A 27,244-nucleotide genomic window follows, 5' to 3' on the forward strand; every position below is an offset into this window, starting at 1 on the left:
TTTCCAGCCTGAAAAGTTTCCCTTGTTCTTCCCAGCATGTTAATCTCTGCCCCACGGTCTGTTTGGGAACTGTTTTATGGTCTCCATAACACACTCAACATGGCTAATATTTAGCTGGAAGGAAATAACAGCAGTTAATCATTATTTCATAATGGGTTTAATGTCATAATTAACAGCATCATCAATATGTAAATATGAGTTAAAAACAATAGTCTAGAGAGCAGCTTGGCCATAATAAAAGAAAGCACTTTGCTGTTTTAAACTATCACTGCATGTTTAGAAACTCAGAGGTCTAGAAAAGACCAGTACATATCTCTGAACTATATTTCAGCAGCTGCTCACTTTTTATTTATATCATGCAGTTTAGTCCAGTTAACTTCATACCCCATTTCAAAACGCAAACATCTTGCCGTGCCAAACAAAACAAGATTTGCTATTCTTTTTCCACATCAAGTAGTTACATCAACAGCTGCAACTATATAAAAGCCAGTGACCTGTTTACATAGTTTCCCTCTGTACATCAATTTAACCAACTTGGCTGCTTAAAGGTCGTATTTCTGCAACAGCTATGAGCCTCGGGTTTGAACTTAGCTGAGATAGGAAGGTACTTCTAGTTACTACCTTCTGTAACACATGCTCACACATTTGGCTGACTTACTTTCATTCTGAATGGGCAGTTGCTGGGATCACAGAAGAGTACAACTAAAAAATCATGTTGACATTTGCAGATAAGGATGGAGAACCAACAACAAATTGACTTTCCCATCTACCGAGTGGCACATGAAGAACTGTGACTTGGTGAAAGACATTTACTAGATGAGCTCTCTTCACATGTGGTGACACTGTAGCAATAGGTACATACAGTTCCCTATTTGTAGGAAGAGCCTAATCTTGTTATTAGGGCACTGGCCTGGGATAAGAACAATTTCTTATTTCTTGCTGCACCAGCAGCTCTCTCTGTTGTAGACTAAGACTGCTTACTCAGAGTCAAATTCTTGGATGTATTTAAGCGGTTTAAATCCATACATTTGTGTAGGACTTAGGTGCCTACAAAGCTTTAAATATGCTGTCTGATACCTTTCAGTTCCTTATCCATAAAATGGCAATACTTCCCTAACTTCATAGCTTCTATGAAATATTTTTGAGTGACTCAGATATTGTGACAAGACAAATACAGTAAGAAAGTTATGTTTTCCAAGAATCTCAACATCTCATAGTCACGCTTTCACCACTACCACCAAGTGACTTTCAAAAGTTGCACCCACTGTGCAGTAACTTCTGTTCAGTTTTTCATTAGAGATATTTAATAGCAGGGGAGCAGATTCTTCTGCTAAGTGGCAGAATTATTAGTATCAGTGGGTATAACACACACTTAGCTCAGCTGTTTCCACAGTGCAGATAGCTGCAGTGCAGACAAACCCCTGCCTAAATAGATTAGGTCACTCCCTGAGAATTAGTTGCAAAAGGAGAGAAGGGGAGGATATTATAATTGCGCAGTTTTACCGGCCAAACACCTACCTTTCAGCATCTGCAGCAAGGAAAGAATAAAAATAAACACAGTAGAAAGGTTAGTGTCTGACTTTACAGAAGTCCTTTCTCTTTTAGGAAATGCCAGCTTTAATAGGATTAGAGGAAAAGGGCAACCTTTGAGCTTTACCTGCTGCCTTTCAAACAACACAAAGAAAAAATAATTTTAAAAGGCTCTGGAAAGAAAGTCTTGTGGAAGAGGCAAAAGTCAAGAAGAGGCGGCTAGCATTTCCAAGAACGTCAGTCTCCTCATGAGGTACATTTTTCTTTTCCTCTGATGGAAGAGAAGATCAAAATAGGCTGGGAAGGTAATTAAGCTGCTCATATGGAAACTGACTAGAACTACATTAAAAAATGATACAGCTCAACACTTCTGATGGGATACTCAGCTTTCAAAATACCCGATGTACACAGGTCTTACATAAGGTATTCATTCATCCTCTACCCATAGATTTACTTGTCCCCATACTAAAGCTTCAAAAAACCCAACAGAGGATTTTCCAAAGGTGCAATTGGGACATAAGCCCTCCAAAAGTAGTTAGGGCAAGTTAAACACATTTGCTCCCGATCTAGTCTTCAGATTTGTCCCTCTGAAGACAAGTTCGGTTCAGTGTTGTCATCTGCACCAACAGAGTCCCAGGTATTTAAAAACAGAAGAACTATAAATACAAACGGCCCAGAGCTTCAGTCTAGACTAGGTATAGTCCAGTAGTTCCAGTGTTCAAGCTTAGCTAAGCACAGACAGAGGGTAGACAAATGGGGATAAATTCAGCCCTAAACACTGTGCTTGCCGAGTAGATTTTAGCAGTCCTTCTTACACAGTTAATGCTGACTTGGACAAACTCTGCTTCCTCCCAGATTTGGTTTAAAGGTTTTGAGATCTTTTTAGCCAGTGGCCAAACAGTGCTGCTGGAACAGAAGAGATGTTTCCGTGTGCTGTTAGCAGACATTGCAGTTACATTGCCTCACCTGACTGAAGACTGAATTAAATAATTAAGATTACCTGGACTGGGTAGAATATTGCCTGGAGTGTAGGAAGAGTCTCTGTAAAATAGTGATCCCACATTTCAGACAGGACATCAATGCGATCCTCACCTACGAAGACAGAGATTGGGAGCAAGAGCTTTAGTGACAGGGACACTAAAATTAAGTTGAATTTTCCCACTACTCTCTAATTCCCCAAATAAGAAATACAAGCCCACACTTCACATTCACAGTTTCTGTCCAAAACTGGACATTACTCAGCTAAGCTTCCCCTTAACTGACAGAGATGCAGGGCTGTGACCATAAATTGCTCTGTTGCTTACTGCAAAGACAGCACTATGCAAAACATGAGACCAATTCCAACAAAAGGGTGAAGCCCCTCTTCGACCGGAGGCTTTAACTCCACAGCAAAGGATTGTGCAGTCTCACAGCTCACAGTTAGCATGCTCAACTAGCGTGGGAGCATGGCCACACATTAGCAGCTGAATCTGAAAACCAGCAGGTCACAGCCAACATCAATTGTTCTGCAGCAACTGAGTCAGGGAGACCATTTACAAGAGCTGAGCCTCTTCCGGCATCCGCCCACTCCCAAGCACAGACACAGCAGTCAGGACCCTGACGAGCCACAAAGCCACCATGCTCCTCACAAATGTGACACTTGGGAAGATTCCCAAATGAAATCCACTGTGCTCACCCCTCATATGACTCCAACTCAAACAAACATCCCCAAATCTAGGTGGGTATTTAAAATGAAGGCAGACTAAATTATGCAACTTGTGATTCCCATAACAGGAATACAACTGTGGTCAAAAGCAAAAAATGCTTAACTGAACATAATCATTTGAATAGACATTTTAAATTATGCTCATAGGCTTGACTTACAGAGCTGTGTGTTTCTCAGCATTTTGGCCCAAAGCCTCTAAGTTTTTTAGATTTTTCCCATCCCAAAGGCCAAAGGTTTGCAATGTTTTTTCAAGTTTTATATATCTTCCCCAGAAATTTCAGGTGCAAATATGGATCCAGGTTTAATAAAAGAAGTTTCTGACAAAAGGATTTTCCAGGATACCTTCCACAGAGCCTCAGCTGGAGCTCACAAGCAGTCAAGACTCAAGGAGCAGTAATGAAAGACAGCTGCTCAAGACAGCTTTGGAGGCTCAGCCTCCAGGTGACTTAAAGGCCCTACATGAGGAACTGGAACACACGTAAAATTGCAACTTAAAGGAGCCTTATCACTGTGCACTGAAGTGCTTTCCCCATCTGTAGACTTCCACATGGGTTTTCACGGTGCTTGTCCATCATGGGTTGTGCTGCATAGAACATGGCCAGAGAGCAGAGAGCCAGCAGGACCAGGTCCTGTAGACATTTCCTTTCAAGCAGAGAGCCCACTGACAACTGCAGAGGGGTTCAGAGGGAGGCTACATCATATCAGGTATGACACCAGCTTCAAAACTGGAACTGCAGGCAGACAAGCACCTACCCAACACCCCCATAACAGCTACCCATTACCAGAAACTGCCAACTGTAAGTGAAAAAGACAACAGGAAATAGACTAATGGAATGTTTAATTTTTTCCCTCCTCTGCCTCCTCCCCAGGACTGCAACAGTTTGGCATGTGTCATAGATCACTTCTCCTTCTGAAGGGGAAGGGGGAATGGTTTGTTTCTTCAAGAAAACACAAATCCTACAGGCATTGAAAGAGATTCTGACAGACTGCATAAAGAAAAAACACGTCAAAATAAGAGGCTGTGATTTGAAAAACAGACACAGTAAAACATTGCCATGCCCTGCAGCTGAAACATTATTCCATCTCTGAGTAGTGGGACAGTAGAAATTTTCCAGGAAGACAGAGCTAACCAAGAAGCATGTACAAGAAGTTCTTGTTGCTGTAACCACAAGACCTGCAACAAGCCTACACATCATGAAAGAAAGGTGCCCATGAGTCATCTCTTGTAGAGATGCCAGCCCGCATGGGCAAAGTGGATCCAGTGTTACTTCAAACTAGGCACAAAAAAATGAGGCATAGGAAGAGGGTTTTGCTGTCTGCCTGAGAAACTTCATCTTACACAAACTACCTGAGCAGCTGCGAACTTCTCCCAAGCAGCTCTCAGCTTATTACAGACTAGAAACTCAATTTTCATAATGTTAAAACAAATATCGGAATAGTTTTATATGAATACAGAAAACAAAACCTATGATAAGCTGCACAGCACTCATTCCGAAGAGCTGGCAGCGGCAGGGTAGGTACCATTTTCAGGAAGATGCGTGAGTCTGCCTGTTTTTCTTCCCTTACAGGGCCAGTGCCAAAGAAGCATGCACCAAGCAGGAGGTTGCCAACTCCATAGCTCCTTCAGGGTCCAAGTCCTACAGCCTGCTGGCTGGGTGGAGAAGGCACTTGGAGAGGAATGGTGCGGAGGAATCCAGCACCAACAATGACGTGAGATTAGAAGTATCTATTAGCATTTAATGACCCAGATACAGCAGGTTGGTGATTAGCAAGGGATCTTCCCCACAGGCTACAAAACTGGGTCAAATCAAACTGCAGCCCACTTTTGAATAAAGGCATGTGCTCTAGACAGCTTGCTCTACTTGAGCAAACTGTTAATAAATGTGACTAACTCCCCACACATCCAACACTGAGAGTCACTGCGCCACGCTGGCCTTCGTCCACAGGCCCTGCGGTAGCAAGCATCTGTACCCCAGTGGTTTGAATGGAACTTCATGTGTGATCAACTTGTTTCCTGAAGGATTTTACTGCCACCCAAGTGACTGTTTTTTCTTTAAATTTACACAAAGCCTGTTAGTTCAGTTCTCAAAAGCATGACACAGTAACCAAAACTGTGCTTACATCGAGCTGCAAATCACATTGAGAAATAAAAGGCAGAAGGCAGCTCTCAGCAGTTTTGCAACAGGATCCATGTCAAGCCCAGAACTGCTTTAAGCCCAGGTTCAACTGCCACACCAGACTCATGTTTCTGCTCTCACGATGAAGACATGGCTGGTGGGAGTATTGCAGATACGTGGCTATTCAAACAGCCCATCGTCCCTTAAGCCTCACAAGGGCTGCAGTGCAACCTGGCTCCTGAGAGATTATGTGACAGCCTAAGACAGTACCAGAAAGAGCTGTATGCTTTCCAGACATGCAAATCATCTTGTCTGACCAAACATCAAAGCACAACTCCCTTCCAAAATGGATTTCTTACTATACTTGCCTTCACAGAGCTTAACCTTCTCCTCTATAAACAGCAAGCCTTTCGCAAGGAGCTGGTTCTGCCAAGAGAGAAGAGAGACATGCATTTGCCTTTTCTGAGATTTAAAATAAACATGGAAGAATATTTTTTTTTCAGATGTTATCCACTTTGTATGCAGTTATCTAAAGATTAGTCATAATCATAGTACTTTGTCCCAGCACCGCCACCTGACCTGGTCTCACTGTGAATGCTGTACATTTATTAACCCCCTCTTGTTCAGCCAGAAATGAGAACACAACAGATACAGTAGATATAGTTGAAAAACTTCGGAGAAGTGGGAAGGAAGGACCTGTCCTGAGTCACAGGGAGGGAGTCAAGAAAATAAAATGGTTCTTAACATAAGAGTGCAGCCACACAAGCTATACCTCAGCTATATGATGGAGGTGATCAAAGGGCCAAATGCTATCAAAACTTCGTACTCCCTTCTTGCTTTGCACTAGCTCCGTGCTTGCCTGACTGCACAGTAAACCAGTTCAGCTCCCTAACCCTTACTTCTCTATTGCTACCTACTCTCTTCCTGTGAGGCTATTTTTTTTTGCTATATTGAGCAGCTGGTTCATCTCAGTATGCAGTCTCAAGCTGCAGATGCAGCAGCACAAGCTAGTCTTTCTAGATAAACTTAACTATCATGGACCAGACAGATCAAGATATCGATGTGCTTGTTCACAGTTTAGGACATCTAAATATACGATAAGCTTTCTGTTCCCATTTCCCCAAATATAAGAATGGTGCAAAAACAGCACCTACCTTTGTGTTCTCCCAACAAGCACTAGGAGAATCAGTTATTCTGAAAAGTTTTGAGAATCCCAGAGAAAGGAGCTGCTATCACCACATAACGCACTATTACTGCATCTTAAAAGGTTCAGTCCTACCAAAGAAAGTAATGTTAGAGAGTAAAGCCTTCTGTCCCTCTGAAAGGATTCAGTATCAGGGTAGTGCGCAGTATTCAGAGACCTCTCTCTCTATCTCATGTTCATCCTCCAGCTCTTGTTTTTAATGGGTAACCAGGTTGAAGTTGCACCTTTCGACCTTCCATTAGCTGAGGAGCAAGGCACATATTTTTTCACTCCCAATGGACGTTGCCATTACACCACTGCCTGGCCACCACCATGGCCTCCTGATGAGCTGCCGTACCGCACACCTGCCCTTGCACTGCTGCTCTGCATGACTGACCTGCCTCCTGTAGCCATATACCAGGCTGGCTCATTCAGGACACACAAGCAGGTAACTCTGTAAGCCACCCCAAGCAAAGACAGCAGCACGCCTCTGCATCCTCCCTACAAGAAGCAGCAATACTAAACTGGTGTACTGTTGAAGGGAATAATAAGAAGGAAACATTACTCTGTGACATTCTCCACTTGTACTTTGCTTTCCAGAACAAAAGAAAAACTTGCTATTTGGGGGTCCTACTTATTAGCATCAGACATCATTCAAACATGTAGAAAAGGAAGGGCTCTTCCTTAAATAGTGTCTAATCAAACAGACTCCAGAAACCTTTTGCAAGTAGGTTGAGGCTGAGGGACTGAAGAGACTGCCATACATCCTATCAATAAGGAAACATCTCTGGATGCATTGTCTTGGTGGAGAATTTATATTCAAAAAGCTGTCAAGTAGGAAAAAACTGAAATTAATAAAATCAGGTGCTGAATTCAAGAAACTCCTTTTGCTTTGGAATTTCACCTCACGCAAAGCGAGCTCTGAGACCGTTTGGGGCTGGGTGACGCTGCAATACCAGAGAGAATTTCTTCCGTTGCCATCATTGTCAAGATTTCAGCAAAAAAGGCCTGGAAGAAAGGACAAGTCACACAAGCTCACCAGTCGCCTCATGTGCTATGGATAGTAGGGGGAACTTCCATGAAAAGTTTCATCTCAAGACAAGACTGTACGGACATTGTCTTCTTCATTAACTCATGTTTTGTTACAATGGCTTACTTGTCTCAAATGAGCCAGATGTAAGTACTTTTGAGACACTACTTTAAAAAAAACCCACAACTGCATCCCCTAATGTGTATCCAGAGTTCAGTCATGACATAAGGAGGAACGGCCATCCAATTCACCAGTACTAAGCTCTGTTAGTGACAATAATGATTAAATATTGTATAGTGTATCCAGAGTTCAGTCATGACATAAGGAGGAACGGCCATCCAATTCACCAGTAGTAAGCTCTGTAAGTAACAACAATGGTTAAATATTGTATAGTGCATACAAGGGAAAAATAATTCCTGGTCATGCTTATAATTAAGGTAATTTGGCCCTGCTAGCAAGTGACTCTTTTTCAGAATTCAAACCCAAAAATATTTAGTATGGTCTTATTCCCAATATAACATTTAAATTAGTTACACAACAAAACCAAAGCATTTGAGGAGCAACATATGGGATGAAACTGTATTATTTGAACCACCCATCCAAGTCACAAGATTTTGACCTTTACTAGCTCTATCAGAGTGCAAAAGCAATCCTATCCATGCAGTACAGTCAAGCTAAAAAAGATTTCAGTATTAACCAATCCTAGGAATTTCAGCACAGGAATTAGAGCTGACTTGAACAGTCTGGTTTGTCAGAGGAACATGCTAAAACTGCTATTCTGCACATAGGTGACTATGTGGAGACAGGAACCCAAAGCACTCTTGCATGTGACCTTCTAAACCTGCTCACAGTGTGCAAATGACTCTCACTAACTGCAGTTGAAAAGCTGTGGATGCTGATGGGTAAGAAGCAGCACTCTGGCAATACCGCAGACAGCAAAGCAGCTGCTTCTAGGCCTCACGCAGTGCACGGCTGTCGGTTTAGGAGGGTATGCTTTGGTCTTTGCTGACTCCTTGCAGGGACGGTGCCCACCCAGGTTAGCAGGAGTGGAAGGACCTCCAGCAGCACATGCACCGCCAAGGCTCAGGCCACCTCCATGACCTGTCGCATCTCACCCTGCTTACGGCAGCTTACTCAGTTTTAGCCAAAGCGCCATACATTTATTCTGAAAAAAAGTCCACTTACTGCAGTTTTTTGGATTCTGGAATTCTCTCCAATAAAACAATTTAAATTCTTTTCCTGCAGAAGCCTATTTTCTGATTTATTCATTGTTAACAATGCGACAAAGTGCTGCCAAAGGAAGCTGCAGGAAGCAAAGGGAACTTGTCAGTGAGACATTTTTAATGGTTGGAGGGCTTTGTCTAGGGCTCACTCCGCAGTTAGGGTGAGTGTTAGGGTTGAGAGAAAGAGAAAGCCAGAGTTGCCAGCAGAGTGCAGGAGGAACAGGGCTGCCAGAGGATGGATAAGCTGCAAAGAGAACGTGCCTGGAAAACACTTTTCACCTGGGCAATGACAACAGCAATTAGCAAGTTGGACAAATACATTTATGTGATGAAAAAAAAATTGCCACATAAAATTGCAATGTTTCCAAACGTTCTTTTCAACTAATGGAAGGTGACTATTTTGCAAAGATTCTCTGGGAGAAATATAGGCTTTGGAGGGAAATATTAAGTTGTTGAGATCTCCATTCAAATTTTAGATTTGTTCAGCAGAAATAAATGACTACACATGTCAGGCTCTGGACAACAACAAAAAAAAGACCTTCCAGGAAAAAACCAAAAAAATGTGAAAAAAGAGTGAGGAAGAAATCTACAATGGAAAAAATTATGATGGGGGAAAAAAATGAAACCCACTTACACTGTAAATATTTTTCTGCCTGAACAATAAGATAATGTTTGGAGTGATATTGCACTTTAACTCTTCCAAATGCTTTCAGTTCATTAATAAAGTACTTCAATTCTTTATTTTTCAACCTATAACTCAAGGTAATCCTCTCATATATTGCAGGGAAAATTTACATCTAGTCTTTAATACTGTGTCATTTTAAACTACTATATAATAAAAAAGTATATACACATATATAGAGAGAGGGTGTCACACTTATTTTCTTGTGTTTCTCTCAAGAAATATGAATTCCTTCTCTATGCACTAGAATATTAGGTTTCAATTTACATACGCTTCCTGAGCACTGTGGATACAATTTTCAAGCTACTTTGCTTATAAGTTAGTATTATTGATGCTTTCTACTTGTAAAGATTTTTTTTTATTTTACAGCTATGTCAGCAAACAAAATATGCATTTGTATACCTTTATGGGCAGCATAGTTCTATCTATTAAAAACAGATATATCAATTATTACCCTGTAGTAAAGAATTTATAACACTCTTATGAATGTATTATCAGTAATGCCATGTGCTAGATAGATTGCATCATCTCATTCTTAAGGTTTCTTTAAAAAAAAAAAGCTTAGCTCCATATAGTTACTGCAGATGTTTCAATTATTCTCTCAAATTTTCCCTTTTCCTGCGGAAGAGAGAGAGACCAAAAAAAAAAAAACCCCCCCAAAAAAACCAACAACCACACTTCATTTCCCTTCTCCCCTTCATAAAAATATTTCTGGAAATTTACTTATCTGTCTTTTCTGCTAAAGTCACAGGCTTAGAAATAGATTCAATCTGAACATTACCCCCTCAGATCAAGCCAGACAGGTAAATTTTCATTAAAAAACCTGACAGGGCTTGCTGACAAATCAATACAATCTAATAAATGCAGCTGCAGCGGAGGTCTGTATCAGACCTTGTCTAGATCACAAGTCTCATTTTACTGCTTTATCCCTGGTTGCCAGAGGCAACACAGAGGCACAGAGCTAAGAGGAAAAAGAAATCTTTTATTTGCAAGCAAGACCAGATAAAGACTCACACCAAGTGAGCTTGAAGGGCGCATTTATTTGAAATGTTTAGCTGCTACCTTCCGCCTTTTTGCAATTACAGCTGAACTGGGCACTTGGGGAGGCAGTTATTCCTTCCCCTCCCCAAATCAGCTTTCCCTGGCTCTCCAAGGTGAAGTCCTTACCCTGCTGTTGGGACAACATAGGCTGCTATGCGCTCATTGCAGGTGCTGCAAATCTGCCCTTACTCTCACTATGGTGAAGCATGCACTGCAGAGAAACAAAGCTCCTCCATACACACATGTACATGCAGTCAAGAAATTTGGAGAGAGATGTTTTGTGGCAGATAGAAGTGAGCTTGTGAAATCTCACAGGTTGAAACACCCTCCCCTTCTCAGTGCAGAAAACCACAACAGCTATTTCAGGTATACCACCAAGAAGTACAGCTAAGAGAAAGCCTTTAAGTAAGTTTTCAAATGCCCTGAGTTTTGGGAAACAGGATTCAAAGCTCTAGAAAAATCACTTTTCATTTTTTCCTCAGCAAAGACCCTCCCACAACGTGCATGTGCTTGCTACTCTTGTAAAGTAAGCTGCACTGAAATCATTGAGAAAAAAAAAATATGAAGGCAGTCAAATGCCATGCTGTAAAATGTAGACACTCTCCAGGTAATTCCTTCTTTTTCCTGGCACAGATATTTTCCCCTTCCCCTCCCGTTAGAGAAATTGAGTCAAGTTTCTCCATCCTCTGGGTCTGGTTCCTCCAGACCCAGAGGAACAATTCCAGTTCCCCCAGCACAATGACGGAAGGTGGAAGCTGTCCCACGCACAACACCTGGGGCTCCCCTCTCAAACCAGCAGTGCCAGCAGTGACGGGCACCTTCTCCTTCCCTCCAGCTTGTCAGGAGCTGATCATCCCCAACGGGAGCCATGGAGGCCCTTCCTGTGTGGGCTCCTGCTACCCTCTGGGCAAAATGGTACCCATCTGACTTTGCCAGAGGCAAATTAAATGTTGTGTGTCAGGAGCACGCTGCCAGAGCCTGGTTGCAGTGATGGCCTCTGGGCAAAACCAACAGGAAGGATTTCAGGGTGATAGCCCCGCCACTAGCACAGCTGGCTCTGCTGTGGGTGGTACATTCAAGCAGAAGGGTGGTGAAAAGCAGCTATGTAGTTTTGGTAGCAGGTCCACAGAAAACATCAAGGAGGTTGAAGCCATCACAGGCAACTTGACATCTCATCAGAAAGCCATATCTCTGCAGTGTAGCAAGGCACAAAGGAATTCTCCTGCTAATCAAAAAATATTACTATTTCCCACTAATCCACAACTCCTGGGGTGGGGGGAAGTTTACATGAACACTCATTTAGTTATGGACAAATTTTGTTTTATGTCTCCAAACAGAACATGGCCAGTATGCCTTTAAAAAGCCACATTAAAATTAACAAATTAATAATAGTTCATCAAACAGAAACATAAGCTTGGAACAGGAGTAAACTGATGAAGAGAAAACTCAAAATAATTGACCCCATTTTGCTGGGTGAAAAAAATCAGTTTTTCTTCTACACATTACAGCGTTTCTTAAATGCAGCCCCCTCTTCTAGCAAACTGAGCCTTTGTGTTCTAGGGTTAAACCACACTTCTACAGGCTCTACAAGTGCATAGCCACTGTTCCTGATGGTAATTTGAGAAAAAAAGCATCGCACAAAATTACTTGGCAAGCATTTTGTACAAGGTTATTGCCAGTTGCACACAAACACCCACCTACTTCTTGGCAGTGTTTTACAAAATGCAAATCTATGTGAGTTGCAGCATCTCATAACTGGAGCATTCCCCTCTGTCCTTTTTTTTTCTCTAGAAAGAGAGGAAATACTGACAGAAGCAGAGATCATTTCGATCCTATATACAGAACAAACTGCAAGATAAATATGAAATAACATCCTAAAATGACTCTTCTAGAGACAGATTTGTTCAAAACAGATAAAAAAAGAAAGCCCACTTAAAGAGAGAAAGTGAGGCAGGGAGAGTAAGAAGGTGAGCAGACCAGGCAGACTGAGTAGGCAGCACTGCTACAATCTAGACCACAACATGCCAGTGAGGCAGCAGCTATAGGAAAATCTCATGGCCAGGCCCCCTGGCTCTGCACTGGCAAGTCACTGCTCTGGGCAGAAGCCCTGCTTAGCCAGGGCATGGCACACCATCCCACATAAGGCTTTGAGCGGTAGCAACCAGCCACTATTTCAAGTGAATCACACACATCTACAGAGCTGATGCACACAGGCCCTGAAAGGAGGTTTCCCTGCTGCCACTGCCACCCAGGACTAGGTCCTCTGCTCGGCTCATAGTAACAGGGCTGAGCTGCCGGGTGACCCCATCCGTGATAACGAAGCTGGGCAGTTGCTATGGAGTCTCTGGAGCTGCTCCATGACAGCTCAGTCCTAGAAAGTGCCAGATGAAGCAGAAATAATTAGCAGACCTGCATGAACAGGGTTCCTAGCCAGCGAGGGAAGAAATGCAATAATAAAGACCAGCTTGACCCAAAAGAGTATTGCAGACATATGGCTGAGCTCTGCAAATCACCCAAGTGTGAATTCTCTCCCCTTGTGCAGCAGCTGAGCTGCAGCCCCCACCAGCAGGCATGGGAGAGCACTTGGCCAGAGAAGAGCAAGCACTGCCTTTATCCATCAATAACTATCACTCCAATAACGTACACAACTATTTCCTTGCCTTGCCACAAAACAGGTAGAAGTAGAAACCTTGGCACCAAGGAAAGAAATGTCACACGCACCAGATTTTTCTCTTTGACTAAGCAGGAGAGACGGACACATAGCATTTTCAGCTGTCAGCATGGCTTTACAAAGCAGCCTTTCAAAGGAGAGCAAGCATCATGAGAGATGCTGGATAGGCTGGAGTCCCAGAAAGACAGGCAGCAGGGACTTAAGCAAAAGCTTTACAGTGCCACCCACAGTAAAGGGAGGAGTGCATTTTTCCCCCTACCACTGTAGCCGCCTTGCACAGCCAGCTAACCTACAGCAAAAGGGACTCTGTCCCCAGGAAGGTTCACCAGTCCCACTTCTGACTGCTCTAAAGGGAGAGGACAAAATCAATTTTGGCTTGGATCTGGGCTTGCCTCGTCACTGCTGCTGCTTACTTTCACAGCTATCCATTATCGTGTTGTTATTTTGACTTTGCTCGACACCCCAGCAACATGGGTGCTCACACATTGCAGTTTCTATGGTTTTGCACACAAACAGAAAGCCGGGCCTAATTCTGAGTCAGGACTTGCCATCTCCCGCAGCTCTCCACTGCAGCAGGCTGGAAATTATGTAACAGCTTAGCTTCTGGTTTTAAGACATCAAAGCTCTCATTGGATTAAATGAGGAAATACAGTCCGCTTGCCCTCCATCACCTACCAGCTCTGCCAGTACAGGCAGCAAATGTCAGGCTGCAGAGGCATCAACTCTGGGCATCTGACTTTCTGCATTTGCAGCCCATGGGTGCTGGTAGAGGTTACAGTGCCTGGGAAGGGATTGGGTCTCTCTGCCTTGGGAGGAGACAGTTTGGAGTTAATATGCATAAACCAGGCAGTTCTGCTAAAGTGGTTAGCTGTGATATAGCTAGCATTTCCATTTTCCCCCATGAGTTTGAAGATTAACAAGCCCTCAGAGAGTGAAAAGAAACAGTTCATCCTTTCCAAAGGTTTTGTTTCAGGCTGTTTGCAGAATCAGGAAGATAATGCATCAATTTATCAACACTCACTAGTTTTATATTTCAAAAATTTTCTCTACAACCATGAGGGTCAGACAGCATGAAAATGAAGGGAGCTTATCTGAAAGATCTTGCAGCTGCTCCAGAGAAGTCCCAATCACCAATACACCCTGTTCCTCCAAATGCTAGCCTCTTACCATCCATGGTCATATGATTGCTCCCTGCTGTGGTTCAGCTCACCACCAGAGAACCAACCCAGCAGTGAGAGCAGATGGTGCCCTGCTGAGTAGAGGGGTGGATACAAACTGCCCCCTTTCAGCAGCAGGAAACTATCGGATCAGTTCACGGGCAAAGTCAGAACTGGAAAATCTGGAGCATGAAACATTGCTTCAAGGCAGATCTGCAGCAAATATTACAAGTCCCAACTATCTGGCATTTACACTCAGACTCTGATCCAAGGAGATGGCTTGTATATATAATAGGGTTGCTAAAGCAGCAGATTTATAAACACAAATCTCCTTCAGAATGAAGCATCTGAGTTCCCACTGAAACCCTTACAGGAATTACATTTCTCTTTCAAATACAAAACAGACTCAGTAACTCTGGTATGATGACCGTTTGGTAACAGCAAAAGACTGCCTAAGCCCCATTCTTTTCCTAATCATTCCTTTAGCAACTTCAGGAGCTAAAACCTGGTAATTTCCATGAGTGTTGGTGAAGGGACTTGTGAGTAATCAAGTCAAATTGCTCACAAAGGTAAATTTGTCTCATTATAAAAGCTCTGCTCCACTTTAGTCTTAAATTTTCAGTGGCTAGAAAAATTGTGTGTGTGTGTGTGTATTAAATATACACAATGTAAGAGCCAGAACTCTTAAAACAATGGAAAATGTGATTTTAAAAACTATCTTAGTGGCTCCTGTTACAAGTCCTGTGGCATAAGAAATGGAAAACATTTAAGTCAATTTATCACATCTAAATATTACATGATCCAGTTAGTTGCTCTAATTGCTGCTAGGATGTTTAAAACTGCCTGGTTACACACAAGAGCAAATCCTTCAGGTCCATTTCAATCTAAGAACAGTAAACTTGGTTCTTGGGATAGCTTTTCAGGAGGCTTTAACAGACAGAGGAGGAAGTCACTGCCAAAAGATACACTTCCATTCCACTCCCCATCATGGTGACCCGCTCCCATCACCTCCTCCATGTCAGAGGTGATGAGCACAACAAGCCAAAGGAAGTATTTGAAACCATTATTTTTTCTTTCAAGGTTATATTTCAGCAAATCAGCAGCCTGATTCAACTCTGCTCATTTTCATGGCAGCAGTATTGCCGTAAATCAGCTGGCATCAGCAGTGAAACTGAATCCAACAGACAAGTGAAATAATATTGCCAGCCCTTCTTTGGCATAAGCCAAGGAGCGATGCACCCCAACAAAGAGGAAATCAGGCCTGCATGGATGAAAAAGGAACTCCTGGACAAACTCAAATGCAAAAAGGAAGCCTACAGAGGGTGGAAGCAAGGGCAGGTAGCCTGGGAGGAATACAGAGGAATTGTCGGAGCAGCCAGGGATCAGGTTAGGAAAGCCAAAGCCCTGACAGAATTAAATGGGCCAGGGACATCAAGGGCAACAAGAAAAGCTTCTATAGGTACATCAGTGATAAAAGGAACACTAGGAAAAACGTGGGGTCTCTCCAGAAGGAAATGAGAGACCTAGTTACCTGGGGTATGGAGAAGGCTGAGGTACTCAATGACTTTTGCCTCAGCCTTAAACAACAAGTGCTCTAGCCACACCACCCAAGTTGCAAAAGGCAAAGGCAGGGACTGGGAAAATGGAGAACTGCCCACTGTAGAGGAAGATCATGTTTGAGAATATCTAAGGAACCCGAAGGTGCACAAATCCATGGGACCTGATGAGATGCATCTGCAGGTCCTGAGAGAACTGGTGGATGAAGTGGCCAAGCCACTATCCATCATATCTGAGAAATCGTGGTAGTCCGGTGAAGTTCCCACTGGCTGGAAAAGGGGAAACATAACCCCCATTTTTAAAAAAGGAAAAAAGGAAGACCTGGGGAACTATAGACCAGTTAGTCTCACCTCTGTGCCCAGCAAGATCATGGAGCAGACCCTCCTGGAAACTCTGCTGAGGCACATGGAAAATAAGGAGGTGATTGGTGACAGCCAACTTGGCTTCACTAAGGGCAAATCATGCCTGACAAATTTGGTGGCCTTCTACAATGGACTTACAGCACTGGTGGATAAGGCAAGATCAACTGACATCATCTACCTGGACTTGTGCAAAGCATTTGACACTGTCCCACACAACATCCTTGTCTCTAAATTGGAGAAACATGGATTTGAAGGAGGGACCACTTGGTGGATAAGGAATTGGCTGGATGGTCACACTCAAAGAGTTGTGGTCAACAGCTCAATGTCCAGGTGGAGACTAGTGATGAGTGGCATTCCTCAGGGGTCATTATTGGGACCAGCACTGTTTAACATCTTTGTTGGCAACATGGACAGTGGGATTCAGTGCACCCTCAGCAACTTTGTCAATGACACCAAGCTGGTGTGGTCAACATACTGGAGGGAAGGGATGTCATCCAGAGGGACCTTGACAGGCCGGAGAGGTGGGTCCATGTGAACCACATGAAGTTCCACAAGGCCAAGTGCAAGGTCCTGCACATGGGTTGGTGCAATCCCAAGCACAACTACAGGCTGGGCGGAGAATGGATTGAGAGCAGCCCCAGGGAGATGGACTTGGGGGTGTTAGTTGATGAAAAGCTCAGCATGAGCTGGCAATGTGCACTTGCAGCCCAGAAAGCTAACCGTGTCCTGGGCTGCATCAGAAGAAGTGTGACCAGCAGGTCGAGGGAGGTGATTCTGCCCCTCTACTCTGCTCTTGTGAGATTCCACCTGGAGTATTGTGCCCAGCTCTGGGGTCCTTAGTACAAGAAAGGGGGAGGACAAGGGCCACGAAGATGATCAGGGGGCTGGAGCACCTCTCCTATGAGGACAGGCTGAGAGAGTTTGGATTGTTCAGCCTGGAGAAGGGAAGGCTCCGGGGAGGCCTTATAGCAGCCTTATAATACTTAAAGGGTGCTTACAAGAAAGCTGGAGAGGGACTGTAGTGATAGGACTACAGGGGGTAATGGTTGTAAACTGAAGGAAGGTAGATTTAGATTAAATATTAGGAAGAAATTGTTCACTATGAGGCACTGGAACAGGTTGTCCAGAAAGGCTGTGGATGTCCCCTCCCTGGAACTGTTCAAGGCCAGGTTGGATGGGGCTTTGGGCAACGTGGTCTAGTGGAGGGTGTCCCTGTCCATGGCAGGGGTTTGGAACTAGATGATCTTGGAGGTCTCTTCCAACCCCAACCTGTCTAGGATTCTATTCTATTCAGTTCCATTCTAATATTCTCTGATAATAGTCTTTCCCCACACCACAACCCAAGGATTTCTAAGTAAAGACATTCAGGAGGGCGTGGTATCTTTTATCACTGCCATGTGCTGTCAGTCTAAAATGAGAAATAAGTCTGTATCTTAGCTCACAGCAGGGAAAAAAGCTCATTTCCTACAACAGCCTTTATCTTACAGTTTGTCTCATGGCTTGCCAGCACCAAGAGTTTACTTCAGGCTAAGTCTTACAGATGCCAAGTTAGTCCTTTTAACATTGAGCAAAAAAATACCCCAGAAATTAAATTTGAGTCCCAGTGGCTTCAGTCATAGAACAGCAGCTGCAGGTATTTGCACAAGTGTGCTAACAGACGGACTAACAGAAAAACACAGTGGTAAGCGCAGCCAGGCCCTTGCACTGCACGGTCTCTGAGGTAAACGCCACCACTCTCTCAGCAGTAGTGAAGTGCTGAGTACCTGCACTCCGATTGTGGCCTGTGGCTGAAGTAATGCAGACCTGCCACTAGGGTGAAAGAGCACAGGTTTTGTCCTGCTTTTGCAGAAAACAGTGCTGGTGATCAGGTCCTTCTCCCAGGACGAGATCAGACGCCCTCAGCTTGCTAAGAGGGATGTAACACAGATATCCAGCCTCCAGCAGTGAGCAGGTTGTAGTCTTAGCAGTCTCTTCAGTCATCAGCTCTACTACTAAGAGATCTAAGGAGTCTCAGTTAATGCCACTAGCACCGGTGTGACTGTGACAGGCTTGAGGTTTACAGTCTGGAGGAAGAGAACAACACATCCAAACCCCAGCACTCGGAGCCATCCAGTCGCCAGCAGTAATCAGCTCCTCTCGCACAGTGACACAATGCAGCTGTGTCTTACTCAGTGCTGGAACCCACCCAGGCCTCTTTCAGTACACGCTGAATTTTCAAAACCAGATAACAGTCATACGTCAGCACCTCACATCCCTTGGGACCATGCTCAGCTCCATGCTCTGTTCAGGCTTAGGGGTGCATGAAGTTGCCTCTGGACATTTTCTGCTTATTCCAGCCTTGTACACCATGCCTAACACTAGGTACCTGACCAAGACCTTTCAAATTTCAATTCAGCACGTATTTAGTTGCAAACTCTCATTTTGCCTGTTTTTAAATTAGCAGGAGCCCGAGCAGATTTCCAGTTAAGCCAGGCACTTTGCGCTGTGGGCTCACGGCCTTTCCGCCGGGCTGCTACCAGACCCTGCTCACGGTCTAGGAAACGTCCCACCATTTGGCACCAGCAGCTGCCTCTTTCCAGTAAATGACTTGTGCAGATAGGGTCTAAAGAAGTGAAACATAACTACCCTCGGGGCAGGAGTTTGCTTCTCACTTGATAGCAAAGCATGGGGGACTTTTTTAAGTCATGTAATCTAATACTGATAGGAAACAACACTAGTCTTCTTTTTCCCCTTTCTAAGCTGTTAGCACACTACGCAGAAGCGTCAGCTGCTTCAGAAAGTACTGAAATTTTCTCTCTCTCTCTCTCTCTTACTCAAAGGGAAGAAAATACTCTTGTTTTCAGCAGCCTCCCTCTTTTTTTTAACCAATACTACACTGAACAACTTACAACACTGAAAGCCATCAGTGCTCTCTCAAAATCATCCAACACACTTTCATGTGGTTACATTTGAAGCTCTGTCTATCATCTGGACAGTATCAGTAAAAGGCAATACCACTTATTCACATTTGTGATTGATCAGGTCTTCCCTTATCCCTCATCTTTTGCTTTTTCACAAGTTGCATTTTTATTTGTGGGACTAAAAGGCAAACAGTACTCAGATTGATTTCCTGCTGATACGGACTTCCGTCTCTGCCCCTTCCTCCAAAACAGACAGCCGTTGTCTTTTCTCTTCCCCTTTGCTGGCCCCTGTGGCAGAAAATCTACTCCTGAATTCTCTGTACTAGAGAAATACGGGGGGCGGGGGGGGGGGAAACATCTATGAAAAGGTATCCCATCTTCTTTAAAAAGTTCAAGTGAATTCCTTCTTGACCTTGGCAGGCTACTAGCAGCCTTTCTTAAGCGCAAAGGAAGATTATCCATACACCCATAAATATGATTACTCCCAAGGCTATATGGCCCACATTAAAAAATGCAGTACCTCCATCATCTTCTGCAGCAAAACAAAAATGAAACTTGTAGGCTACGTGCATGTAAAAAGGAGTCCTAATTTTTTTATAGCATAAAAAGCTGAAGAGAGAAAAACCTCAAAAGAAAGCAAGCAAATCATGTAATACCTGAAAGTAATCTGTGATGAAGGATCCAAGTTCACTCTTCAGCAGCCGTCTGTAAACAGAAGGAATGGAACCATGAAGTAACAGCCATTGCTGGTCATTTCTTACAGGTATATCCGCACTTAACTACCAGTCATACCAAAGATACATGATTATATGTGAACGTGTCCTTTTGGCCACAGTTAGATTTCTTTTACATATAGGTATATATTCTACAAATGCCCACAAAGGCTATTCTCAAATTATGAATGAAGGAAACAGTTTCCCTGAAGTCTTCTATTTATAAGCCATACACATAGAACAAGCAAACAAATATTTACCCCTCTGAATGCACAGAAGGTTGGGGAGACAATTTAAAGTTATTTAGTTTGAAATTCATAATTTTTTCTCCTTTGTGTTTAAACAAAGATGCCTTTCATTTCACTGAAAGTAGCATATCTCATGAATGCTGTACTTCCTTTTTTCTTGGAAGTAGAAGGTGGGAGGATAAGGAGAGGAGCAATGAAGTAAACACACAAGCAGAAGCTGCAGCTTCCCCATGACTACCGCATTAAAAAAAAAAAGGCATATATTTCAGTAAAGAAATTCTAGAAATTTAACAAGAGGTGTTTTAAATACATGCATGCAGAAGCCACTCTAAACTAGTATTTCTGATAGGAACTGTTGGATTTTAAATCAGGCTGTGATAAAAGTTTTAAATTCTAATACATATTTATATTTCAAAACTCCAATGTAAAAACCAGAATGTTTTCACATCAGAAGCATTAAAAAACCTCACAAAGTTCAGAGCATTTGCACTTCCACCTTTCAGTGACTAAGCATAAATTCTGTAGCAGTAAATTCTGCCTAAAAATTAAAAGGTGCCCAACACTTTCCATTGCAAAATATGGCAATTTTTTTTGTTGTTCTAAGAGCATTGCTTTTGACCTACATGAAGTATAATCAAGAGTCCTCAAAAATGGCATTTGAATCAGGGACCATCCAGTTCTCAGGCTGGGTTCTCACTAACAAACTACACCATTTTTTTCCTAATCTTTGCTGAAAGTCAATTTTGACAGCAACCTCCCTCACCATTTTGTAATACTTCTATATTTATTCACATGCCAACACGCCTTTACTCTTTCTCTCTCAGAGCAGTTATATTCACTCCGCCCATCTCAAAGCACATTTCTATTTCTATGAGATGGATAAACCAGATAAGTCTTTGGGGGCCTGTTTGCCAGAAGTTCTTCCACCAGCTTCAGCAAAATCAAGGGGGCTCTCCACCAGATGACTGACAAGCCCATGGCAGGACTTCACCTCTCACAGGTAGACCCGCAACCAGAGGCTTGCACCCTAGAGAGAACCTAAGGGAGAGATCTCCTTCTAATCACGGCCAGCTCACCTCCTGCATCCTGAAATCCCATCTCCCGATGGCATTTCTTACATTTCCTCTTGCTGTGACAATTGACTTTCAGAGTAGTTAACAAACAAACAAACAAACAAACAAGTATCCAGTGAGATGATATCAAATCACAGCAAGATAAAAACTTGGTGGCAGCAATCCAGAGCAAAATGTTACCACCTGCTCGTCTCCTGGTCCTGTCATTACAGTCCTACTTTAAAACTCTCCTGTGTTTCCCACTGTCAAATAACTAAGTGCTGTGCAGAATCTGTGAGTCTCTTAAAGCACTGCATTTGCTAACTTCCACAAAGGAACTGAATGGAGAACTACAAACAAGGAAAATGCACCAGCTCAACCTAATGGCACACAAGAGTTGGCCATCTGACAGGTCTGGCTTTTTGCTCAAGGTCAAGCTAGAGATTCACCTCATGCACACAGAGCTAACATTGCGCTGGGAGCTACATCAAGAGTCACCGGTGTGAGGTTGCAGGTGTGCATACAAACATACATGCAGATACATGTCCTTTGCTCCTTAGATGGATATTAATGAACTACTTGAATGTTAAAGTGGCCTATTTAGAGAATGGCATTTGGAGATGTAACCAATGCTCAGGGCACCTGCAGGAACATTAATCATATATTTCAAGGTGAGTGCTGCCAAGTAGTGTCTGGGACTGCCTGTCTGTGGAAGAGGGCATTTCCCCTCCCATCATCAATGCTGCTTACAAAGCATACACAGTTCATGAAGAATTTCCTGTTCTTCCCCCAGCCCTCGACAGTCTAGATCCACTTCAGTAACAAATACGAAGAAAGCATCATCCAGCCACTGGGGCCAAGCCCAGGCAACACAGCTATTCTGCCCAGCGTACTGTGGGAAGGAGCATCTGCTTGCACTGGGGAGGGAAAGCAGGCTGCAGCCACTGCATCGGGCAACAGCCTGGCAGACAAGTCACAAAACCCAAAGCTGGTCCCCAAGATTGCCAATAGGCTGTGGGTTAGGGTATTTCCAAAGTCTTACAACATTTGCTTTTCTTTTCACATACAGAAATACTCATCCCATGGAGAATTAAGACTGCTCCAAGTACTTAAATCTAACTTGAGGACTTCTGACCTGAGCACATGAAAATAGGGTTAAAGCATGAGACACTGCTCTCACTCAGCTCTCAAAAGGAATTATACAAACTTTCATCTTTGGGACTAGACCAAGTAGGACGGAGTCTCATGCCCTGCAAGCTGCATTCATTTTGAAAGTAGGGAAAGGGGTAGTTTAGACTGCTGCTTAGTACGTGCTTAGCCCAAATTGCCATTGGAATCTTGGCGCTCAGGAAAAACGCAATAGGGATGGGGGGGGGGGGGGGGGGGGGGGGGGGGCGGACAGAGGGGGCATATAAAATGAAAAGCAGAGACTTCTATGATAGCATTCATGATGAATGAACATGGATGTAGTGGGAAAGAGAGGCAGGAAGAACTACATCCATAAGCTCTGACAATACTCCTCTTAGAAGCACTTGGAAGCAAGGCAGGAATAAATCGTTGTTTATCTACTCTACAGTCCTATCTATTGCTAACCAAACTTTCCAAATAATCAGAATGAAACCACAGATAATCATGAAACCTGCTTAAGAAAAAAAAGATAGATACTTTTAATCATCACTAGCATCAGTGTTAGAAAATGTTTGTTAGGCTTTTAGGTTTTTTTATCTTTAGGGTTTGTATTTTCAGGTTTTGCTCTGCAATTATCATGTGAAGATTAAGCTTTTAAATGAAATGCTGTGTTTTGCTTTCATTTTAAACACTATGTGGTTCTAAGAAGCTTGGGTTTAGAAAAGAGATGTTACTACCATCACGAATGCCCTCATAAAAATATGTAAAACACAGACAGAAGAGGCAAACTCCCTAGGAGGGGACAAAATCCTTATAATCCAAGTCAATTTACATCCCGTCCTTGTCAAAGCTACACATCCACACAAGTCAGAGAAACATTATCCAAGTGTCTCATGCCATTCATTCAATAGCAAAAAAGAAGTTAGCCCGAAACCCCAAAGCTGTGCTTAAGTTTGCTTCAATCCCTGCTCCTCCAACCAATATCCTCTAACTGCAGTTCTGCAGGGGAACAAAACCAAGTAAACATCAAACAAGCAGAAACAAAAATCCCTTTTCAAGCATTTCAGCAACCTACCTGATATTTTCATTTAGGGTGTAAAGTTCATTGTTCTGCAAGCCTCCCCCTTTGAATACATTTATCACTGCTGTTTGAACACTGCCAAAAAAAATGAGACAGTACAACATCCATAAATAACAGCCACCACTATGATTTAACACAGAGCGCAATGTGAGCTAGCAGCCAAAAGCTAAGTGGTTATAATGGGGTGGAGAGGTTAATTGAACTTAAATACTTCCACTCTTTCTCCCCTGGAAATCATCACTGTTATTTACCTACATCTCTTATGGGAGACAGAGCAGAACCAATCTCAAGTGATGCCTAAAGTAAGCAAGGGAAAGTTGTTACATGGACACTGTTCACAAAGAACACATTCACACCAGATATATCTTTAACACGACTGTTTAGGGGATCTCTGCTGTGTGCTGCAGGCTAGTTGCTATAAGGAGACACAGATTTTTGGCAATATCTGCCAAACACATCAATTGGATTATCCAGTGATGCTAGCAGGAACCACCCAATCTGCAGCACATGGCAGGACCCTGGCTGTGCTGGAAGACGATCTGCAGCCAGCACCACCTCAATCAGACCCAACTTTAAGCCCTGTTAATGCTTGTAAGATATTGTTGGAATATGTACTAACTCATACTTCTCTCACCAGCACAGAGGAAGTCATGAAGTGACAGCATACAAGATGGTTTAGCAGGTCTAAAGGCTTGCCATGGCTAACAAGAGGAGGTGTCATTCCCTTAATGTGCATTCCCTTCTGAGGGCCAGTTATAGCATTTGCACACTTCACAGACTTCAGGTCACTATCCTAGCACAAAACTGCAATGTTTTTGCTGGGCTACTTTTGTGCGACTTTAGTAAGCCGAGCTAGGTCAGCAAGAGAGAGGGGTCTGTTGGGCGCAGAGCTGGTGCAAGGTGGCAGAAAGGAAGGTGGGAAAACCCACATTTGGTAGCAGCAGACCATTAGCTCAGATCAGGACATCTCATTCTTCACCCTACACATTGTTTTTCCAGTTGCCATTGCTGCATACCACGCACTGCAGACAGGATTTGGCTGTCAATAGGAAACGCTGGTAGAACCCACAAGCTTAGCAGTTGTCGGAGGAACTTGACTGTGGTAAAAGCTGCATAATATGCAAATAAATGCCTGTTGTGCATTAAGAAACCGGCCTTTACAATACTAGGAATGTGTTTTCCTAAATGGTACTTAAAAGATACAATTATTAACAAAGAGCAATTCTGTTTTGCTTCAAGACAGTACCTTTGAACAATATTGGCCAAAAACAAGGCTGAACACTATTAGGTCTAATTTTTTTCATCTCCACAGATGCATTCAATGCCAGCAAAGCTTGGGCATGCCAAAAATTTATGCATGCTTATAAACAGACGAGCTTATCCATAAATGGTCTGAAGCACAAAGATTAATCCTTGTCACGGGGCTGCTGCAGGGTGAGAGCTCAGCCTCAGTGGGTCCTGCTCACCTGTTCCAGGCAGAGTTAGAGCTGAGTTGCAGAGCCTGCCGGGCTGCCTGGAACCGTGGCAGGTCACTGAGGACTGGGGAGCTCATGAAGCGAGGTCGGGGCCTTCTGAATGAACCCATCTTGTGGAACTGGAGAGCAAAGGACGGAGCTACGGTGAACCCTCCAGTCATAGGGTCAGGTGGAGTGGAGCACAGCCGTCAGAAAGTCTCTTCTCTTGAAGGTCCGAGCATCAGTCTCAGTGATGTCGAGTCTTCAAACCCAAGGACTCAGCCTGCAGCAAAAGCAAAGAGTCAGCCTTGGACTACCAGTTCCCCACAGTGTCAGGTTGTGACATGGACATGCATTGCAAGACGATGAAGCAATTGAAGCAGTCCTGCAAAGTGAAGAGAAAGGAAAAGAACAAAACAGAGAGGGGGAGGGTGAAAATATCCTATCCCATTAACAGCAAATTTGGGCAAATCTTCCAGACGTCTTCAATAGCAGCCTCCTATCCCATCTTGCCCCTTATATAATGACCCAACACAGCCAGCCAGAAATACAAGCATTCCATTTCAATTAGCATAGATGCAAGAACAGAGGTGCCTAAACTCGTCGGCCAGAGTTACTTTACAAATACTTTTAAATACAGTTAGCCATTCAGCCTGTATAAAATAATACAAACTGCAGAAAAAGAAAACTATTTCACCAGAAAGGAACAAAAGATGAACAGTGGAATAAAAGATAAACAAACAAACACAATGGGAGTTTTTTGAGAAGTGTTACACAAGGGAATAAACCCACTCATTATCAGTCCATTACAAAAAGGATACATTAGGGAGCTTCTGCAAAAGAGGTCTGATAACCAGATATTTTGAGAGTAAGCAGGACTTTTATGTGTGTTTTGTTTTCTACAGAATAAGAAGTAATTGCTAGGCCAAATACAAAATGCCTGTATTTTGCACTCTGATCATCATCTCCATATAGATGAATATGTAGCCCCAAATAAACCACAGAAATAGAAGAAGTTAGCTTGGATAAAAACCACAAAAAAACTTTGGCAAAGCTTCTGTACTTCAAAGTCTTCCCACTTCAGAAAAATAGAAGCAGTAGATGTAGTTGGCAGTTTGGAGAGTGGAGATGTGGGAGAAAGGAGAGAGAACAAAAAAAAAATAACCAAACAAAAAAGTTGTGTAACTGAATGGCACACAAAAGATATAAAGCAAAATCTTCTCTTTTCCACTACATCTTCAGCATCAGGTGAAAAGAGAGATGATCAGCCAAAGGTATGTTGTGTATCTGCACAGTGCTTCTAATTCGACTAGTGCTCAGCTTCAGGAAACTCTTTCCACTCCCCAAACCATAATTAACTCTTTCACATGTAACAGAACTGCTTTCTTCCCACCCAGCCAGCCTCATTTCACGCTGAGCTCACTCTGCTACCTCGCCTCCACATGGCCTTGTCAGATTCTGATCAACCACCATGAAGCCCTCATAAGCCCTGGCTATGCCACAGATGCCACGCGCCCTGCTGCTGAGGAAGTTGAAGGAGAAAACACAGAGAAAACACCTCATTTTTTAGGCACAGAAACATGCAATACTATCATTCTTGGTGATATTCAAGAAATAAATATGGTTGTTATTCCCCCACAAGCTAAACACAGTTTGCACAGATCTTTGTGGAACATGGCTACAAGTGCAACTTTTTTCTGTCTTTAGACAACTCCTGGCTGTCTTTAGAGATGACAAAGCCCAGACAGTCTTTCATGACATGAGCTTAGCCTTCACTGTTATTGTTTGAAAGGGCAACAATCTATTGATTCTGTGGCTGCTCTGTTCCAATTTTTAAAAAAAATATAAAGTCATAAGTTTTAGAAATTAAGAATAAATGTAAACTAATACAACCAAACCAGCAGGGTCTTTTGTGTGCATTTTTAAATACCAGTTCATTTGACATCGCCCACACATTTTTAATCTGCCAGCAATTTCTCTATTGGCAATTGTAACCACATCAGAAATCATCACATGAAAAAAGCTACAGCACCTCGGAGAGCCAAGGGCAGGCTTTTCTCACAATATACCAAAAGATGTCCTGGAGGCAAAGTGTAAGTATATTCTGTTGTGCCAATGTTTGTCATCTCCAAGTTCCAAAGCTGACAGCATGAGGAGCTGAACCAGTGACAGCTCACCTCTCCTAGCAGTGCAGTAAAATTTCTAGCTTAACAATTTTTACACAGGGAAAACAGCTTAGAGCTATAAAATGCAATGTGTTACTTTAGATCAGTTGTAGGTATTTAACAGGGCTGGAAAGCAGTGGTTAAGATGCCTGTGCTAGCCCAGAAGCCTCCTGCTATCACTATTCCAGGTGCCATAAATGCGTACAAGTATCCTTCTCCCCAGCAATGAAATCATTTTATAAAGC

The 27,244-nt window shown here is 43.1% G+C and overlaps 1 protein-coding gene across 2 annotated transcripts in view; it reads right to left on the reverse strand.

Moving 5' to 3' along the window:
- Window positions 1-27,244, reverse strand: part of PRR5L (proline rich 5 like) — a 59,201-nt gene that overhangs the window by 14,425 nt on the left and 17,532 nt on the right. For both annotated transcript variants that reach the window (XM_075754733.1, XM_075754732.1), the window contains 5 exons: window positions 24,847-25,117; window positions 23,375-23,455; window positions 19,815-19,863; window positions 5,721-5,778; window positions 2,531-2,622 (listed from right to left, as the gene is read on the reverse strand). In XM_075754733.1, coding sequence (XP_075610848.1) covers window positions 2,531-2,622; window positions 5,721-5,778; window positions 19,815-19,863; window positions 23,375-23,455; window positions 24,847-25,016 — 450 coding nt within the window. In that variant the 5' untranslated portion in view covers window positions 25,017-25,117. The remainder of the gene's footprint in view (window positions 1-2,530; window positions 2,623-5,720; window positions 5,779-19,814; window positions 19,864-23,374; window positions 23,456-24,846; window positions 25,118-27,244) is intronic.

The sequence above is a fragment of the Balearica regulorum genome, chromosome 5 (genome assembly GCF_011004875.1).
Source record: "Balearica regulorum gibbericeps isolate bBalReg1 chromosome 5, bBalReg1.pri, whole genome shotgun sequence".
NCBI lineage: Eukaryota > Metazoa > Chordata > Aves > Gruiformes > Gruidae > Balearica > Balearica regulorum.